This window comes from Hordeum vulgare, chromosome 1H, assembly GCF_904849725.1.
Source record: "Hordeum vulgare subsp. vulgare chromosome 1H, MorexV3_pseudomolecules_assembly, whole genome shotgun sequence".
In the NCBI taxonomy this organism is placed as follows: Eukaryota; Viridiplantae; Streptophyta; class Magnoliopsida; order Poales; family Poaceae; genus Hordeum; species Hordeum vulgare.
This window is the reverse complement of record NC_058518.1, coordinates 511,010,393-511,015,894: the sequence shown is the minus strand read 5'-3', so window position 1 is coordinate 511,015,894 and position 5,502 is coordinate 511,010,393. Positions and strand designations below refer to the sequence as shown.

Sequence of the window (5,502 nt, the reverse complement as noted above, 5' to 3'; positions counted from 1 at the left end):
ATCACCTAAGTTAAAAACAACTCCGAGTGCGGACATGCTCCACACTCGGGGACTTAGCTGCGACTCCGTATCGCCTAAGTTAAAAACAACTGTGAGTGCGGACATGCTCCACACTCGGGGACTTAGCTGCGACTCCGTATCGCCTAAGTTAAAAACAACTCTGAGTGCGGACATGCTCCACACTCGGGGGCTTAGCTGCGACTCCGTATCGCCTAAGTTAAAAACAACTCCGAGTGTGAACATGCTCCACACTCGGGGACTTAGCTGCGACTCCGTATCGCCTAAGTTAAAAACAACTCCGAGTGCGGACATGCTCCACACTCGGGGGCTTAGCTGCGACTCTGTATCGCCTAAGTTAAAAACAACTCCGAGTGCGGACATGCTCCACACTCGGGGGCTTAGCTACGACCCCGTATCGCCTAAGTTAAAAACAACTCCGAGTGCGGACATGCTCCACACTTGGGGACTTAGCTGCGACTCCGTATCACCTAAGTTAAAAACAACTCCGAGTGCGGACATGCTCCACACTTAGGCCTCATTTGGTTGCAGGGGATTGGGGAGGTTTTGGGAGGGAGGGATTTCAGGGGATTAGGTGAATCCCTTCCTTCCACCCAATCCTCTCAAATCCCCTCAAATCCCCTCAAATCCTTTCTATTTGGTACAAAGGGATTCATACACAGGAATACACTAATAATTAAAAATGTAATTTTTAAAACTTCAGATCAAAAGAGAACACATCACATGATAAAATCACCATATATAAGTGGATTCCAAAACCACGAATGGTCCACGAGAACACATCACAGGATAAAATCTACTAATTTAACATAGGAGTCACATGATTGGCAGCTAGGCCTTGCAGGCACCGGACTGTCCGGAGGATGGTCATTCGTTCATTACAGGCTTGTTCTCGTTGGCCTTGAACCTCTGGTCCTTCGGCTTCTGCTCTTCCATTTTTCTGCCATCAGAAAAGCAAAAGGAATTAGTCACTTGAATTCAACATTCATCAAATTTACTGCATTTTGTCAGTCGTCAAAGTTCGATGCAAATGGGTCATTCAGAAATGCATTTCGCAACAGTGTGTTAGTGCTAAGTACCAGCAGTACGGACATATATAGCATGAAGATATCAGCAAATATCAAGTATCAGCAAATGAACATATATAGCATGAAGATATCTTGTAAAAACATCTTATATTATGGGACGGAGTACGTACATACTACCGTACTGAACTGAATTTGCGAGGTTAAATTCAGAACCATGTCTAGCTACTATGTGTACTGCATCCACTCGTAAAGTAAGTAGCTAGCTAGTTAGTCACTCTCTCAGATTTAAATGGCCATGACGACCTTTGGTGGCTGCTATAATATTAATCCATGAACAGAACCTGGAATTACTTAACAGTCTACTAAGATACATCTGGACCACTTAAAAATATCCCTTCATCCAGGCACACACATAAAAAAAATTGAGATCAAGGATCATTGATAGCCAGTAGATATGTTAAACCAGCCCACACATCAACATTATGTATTGTTTAGTCAGTCCATATACAACTTACCAGCTAAGATATATATATATATATATATAGCAGAATGTGAGTGTGATAACAATGTGCGATATTTGTAGCATGAAACAGTACAACTTTGCATGGTATGTTAAATTATTGTACTCACAATGTCGCAAGTGAAGGTTGGCCTAAACCTGGTGGTAAGCTTCCGGTCAAGGAATTAGAGCTCAAGTTCCTGATCAGGCAGATCATAAGTTCATAACATTTATTAATGTCCAACACGGAGAGATCACAAATTGTAAACTGCAGAAGTATAATAACACCATTTTCTATAGCTTGAAACCAAGTATTTTCAAAACAATTTGAGCACATATAAAAATATGAAATGGTAAACAAGTTAAACTTGATACGATATATCTAGAACACAGAAGTATCAATTGAACAGGTTCTGTTCATGGATTAATATTATAGTCATCATCTGCAGCAGCTATCAAGCACAGCAGCAGCAGCAACAGCTATCAACCACAGCAGCTACCAAGCACAGCAGCAGCAGCAGTGGAGTATTTTTTCCAGACACATAATCTGGCTAAGACTAGCAGACACATAATCCAGCCAACCAAGTAATTGAAAGTAAACACACAAGAGTATGAAGAACATAGAGAAATCTTACCTTAGATACCCCGAGGTAAGTCTGCCATTTCGCTCCGAAGGAACACGGCGGCGCTCACTTCATCTTCGGCGGCGGCATTAAGGAAAATCTCACGATTCTCAGCATTTTTGAACACCTTGTATGCAGCGGCCCTTTCTCCATGTGAGATGCTTTCCATCTTGTGCAGAACAACAATGCACTTGGTGATGGTGAATTGTTGGGCATTTTTTGACTCTGCGAACAAAGCAGACTCCTCCTCTGCTTGCTTCCGTTTGATCTCCACATAGTTTGCCATCACTTCCACCATGGGATCATCCCGCTTTTTCTTCTTGGGATCCTTCACTAGCTTTTTATTGGAACCACCAGGAGCACCTGCTCGAGTAACATCACTTTGAGTACCATCTATTGGATCATCACTTTGAATAGCTCCACTTGGATCATCACTTTGAGCCGCATCTCTTGGATCATCATACATGAGTAAATCATCTTCGCACTGATTCAGATCAAAAGAGAACCCAGTCTCATCTCTTTCAACTTCAGGATCATCGTCAATCACTTGTGTAGCCTCAATTGATGTAAAATTGTAATTACCTTCTGCTGTATGTCCTGCACAAGCACCCAAGTTCTTATTAAAGGTCACATAGCAATAGAAATTCTTTATAAAAGGTAAGAAAAAGGTAGCAAATGAAAATCCATTAAACTCACCATCATAAAGATCACCTAGCTTGTCATACAGAGGAAATGGCTTTGTTTGAAACTTGCTTATGTCTGGCCAGGACTGTATATAAGAGAAATGATTTATCAAACCTAGATCACCCGAAAACAAGAGGAAACAAGTTGCATTGTATATTATCAAACTTACAATAATCAAGTTCTGTCAAAGATGTGGGTCGGCCTCTATCATGTGTGTATGATAGTTCCAGCTAACACCACTTTGCTTTCGAGCATCCTTGATTATCCTGTATTGACTCTTCAAATCTTTTTGTTTCTCTTGGATTTGTTGTTTTGTGAAATTTGTATGGGGATATTTCTCATGGAATATTTTTGTCATTCTGTTCCAAGATTCAGCAGACCAACCATTTTGACCTCTATGATATGGATTATTGTGCTCATCAAGTAAATCTACCAGAGTCTTTTCAAGAGCCGGGTTCCACTGAGCTCTGGGCTTCTTAACTACACATAGCACAAATGTATAGAGTAAAATACTTGATCACACTCAACATGACAAGAGTTGCTATAATTCAACAAGCAGAGATGAAGCATTAACATACCTTTTGGAGTAGTCTTTTTAATTTTGGGTGTCAACTTCTTCGCACCGTGTGAAGCCTTTTTTCCAGTCACTTTCATAAGATTGTACTTTGGAGATCCCTTTGGATACATATCTGCATTCAACAAGGATTACATTGTTAGATGATGAAGACGACATAACTTGATTAATGCATATGTATATATGATTAAAAACACACCACAATGTTGGTTATTCAGGATGATATGCCTACCACATTTGCATTGCGATCTCATCCCTCAAAGTGTTCCCTAAGCCATTGCTCCCATAGTTATTCTCATCACCATTTGGGAGATCAACAAAATCATTTGGCGCTATGTTATTGGGCTGGTTGTCAAGCTAAGTCTCGTCTCCATTATGCATCTTGATGATATTGTGAAGAACTGCAGCAGCAGCAGGAAGTTTCACTTGGTTCTCGATTGTATGTAGTGTGCCAACATGAAGAATTGGGAAGCGCTTTTTAAGAATTCCTAGGGACCTTTCCACATGGTTGCGTAGAATAGCATGCCGATGGTTGAACAATTCCATGTGGTTCTGTGGCCGAGCGCGTCCATGACCAAATTCCTTCAAATGATATCGGACACCCCGATAAGGTGCCAGAAATGACTGAGTGTTTGCATAACCCCCATCAACTAGATAAAACTTGCCTTCGGGTACTCTAAATCCTGTCATCATCGCAGACTGAAGAACTCTGGCATCTGTTGCTGAACCCTCCCAGCCACATGATATGAAAGTGATTCGTAGATCGAAGTCGCATGCAATCATGATGTTATGACTGAGGGTGCCCTTCCTATTCCGAAATGGAGCGGCAATCCCAGGTGTTGCAGTTATAGGTACATGTGAACCATCAATGGCTCCTAAACAGTTCTGAAAATAAAATGGATTGAAGGTCAACGAAGAACTTCAAGTTAGATAAGTCAAGAAATTATGGAAGTGTTACTGATGGAACCTGGAAATAGGGATAAAATCTTGGGTCCGTTGAGATTCTTGGATGTGGCTCATCAATGCTCGGAGGCTTCAAAAATCGACTAGCTAAGAGAGGAATAATGTTGAAGAACTCGTTGATGTACTCATGGAATGTTTGACCACTATGTTGAAATTCTAACTGGAGATCTTCATAAGACGCGTTGTGGGACACCATGTACAAAAAAAGGCCAACTTCTCCTCCACCTTAATTCTTGTATCCAATATCAACTTTTCTCTTCTAAGGTAAGATGCCAAAGCCCTAAAGATATGTGGCTCCATCCTATAAGCTACGAGGCAGTTTTTAATATGCCCTGTAAGAATATCATGGACACGCTTCTTTCCATATAGGATGGAGCTATGTCGCTTCTTTCTCTCGATTGTTCCTCTTTTATGCATTCGATTCAATACGGGCCAAATGAAGGACATCAAATCTTCATCATCCTCTCTTCTTCTCTTCCGAATTCGGTCGATTATTTCGGAATTCATCTCGGCACTAAAACTAGAATAAGCAAGCAACAAGCAGGATAATAAACAACGTGTAAGACAACAAATAGTCACTCATATATATATATATATATATACAATGTACAACTCTAGTTGGGTGTCGCATTTTACACAACCGAGTCAACAATAAGTTAGCGGTGCCTAGAACTTGACTTGAAGCAAGTTTTTCATACAGACATAACAGGGAGTACCGAAGTTAGGCGTGACAACCGGATCCCAAGATGGAGGCAACTCGTCCACCCCAACAAGAACCCGAGCGGTAGGCTGTCAAAATAAAAACAAGGTCAAGAGGAAACTCATAATTTGAGAAGAATAGCGGGTGTTTTCTGTTGATGCATAACAACGCATAACATTTGTTGGGTCTGTTTGGTTTTCTTATCATTCGGCACTTGAACCAACAAACACTTGCTGTAAAGTATACTTGGGTAACTCACCTCCAGCTCCTAAAATCCGCTTATACAAAGCAAACATCTGAATGGAAACCATTCTCAGTGCTTCCATGAGAAAACAAGATAATCATTCCACATGTTTATACCTTTTCCTATGCTTGTGAATTAAGAATATTACTACTTCAGAAAACATCGAAAG

The 5,502-nt window shown here is 40.9% G+C and overlaps 1 protein-coding gene across 1 annotated transcript; it reads right to left on the bottom strand.

Annotated features, from left to right (window-relative positions):
• Positions 1-2,181: 2,181 nt before the first annotated feature.
• Positions 2,182-3,998, bottom strand: LOC123402914. Its single transcript, XM_045096885.1, has 6 exons — positions 3,923-3,998; positions 3,431-3,541; positions 3,237-3,332; positions 2,865-2,966; positions 2,353-2,765; positions 2,182-2,268 (listed from the first exon to the last, which is right to left on the bottom strand). The coding sequence occupies exons 1-6, from the start codon at positions 3,996-3,998 to the stop codon at positions 2,182-2,184; spliced, it is 885 nt and encodes a 294-aa protein (XP_044952820.1).
• Positions 3,999-5,502: the final 1,504 nt, after the last annotated feature.

Excerpts from the sequence above, each read along its gene's own strand:
- LOC123402914 (XM_045096885.1), bottom strand. The coding sequence starts at position 3,998 with ATGGACGCGCTCGGCCACAGAACCACATGGAATTGTTCAACCATCGGC. Across the intron at positions 2,967-3,236 it reads ATATCATAGAGGTCAAAATG|GTTTGATAAATCATTTCTCT; the intron begins GTTGGTCTGCTG and ends CGGGTGATCTAG. Across the intron at positions 2,766-2,864 it reads GCTAGGTGATCTTTATGATG|GACATACAGCAGAAGGTAAT; the intron begins GTGAGTTTAATG and ends GTGCTTGTGCAG.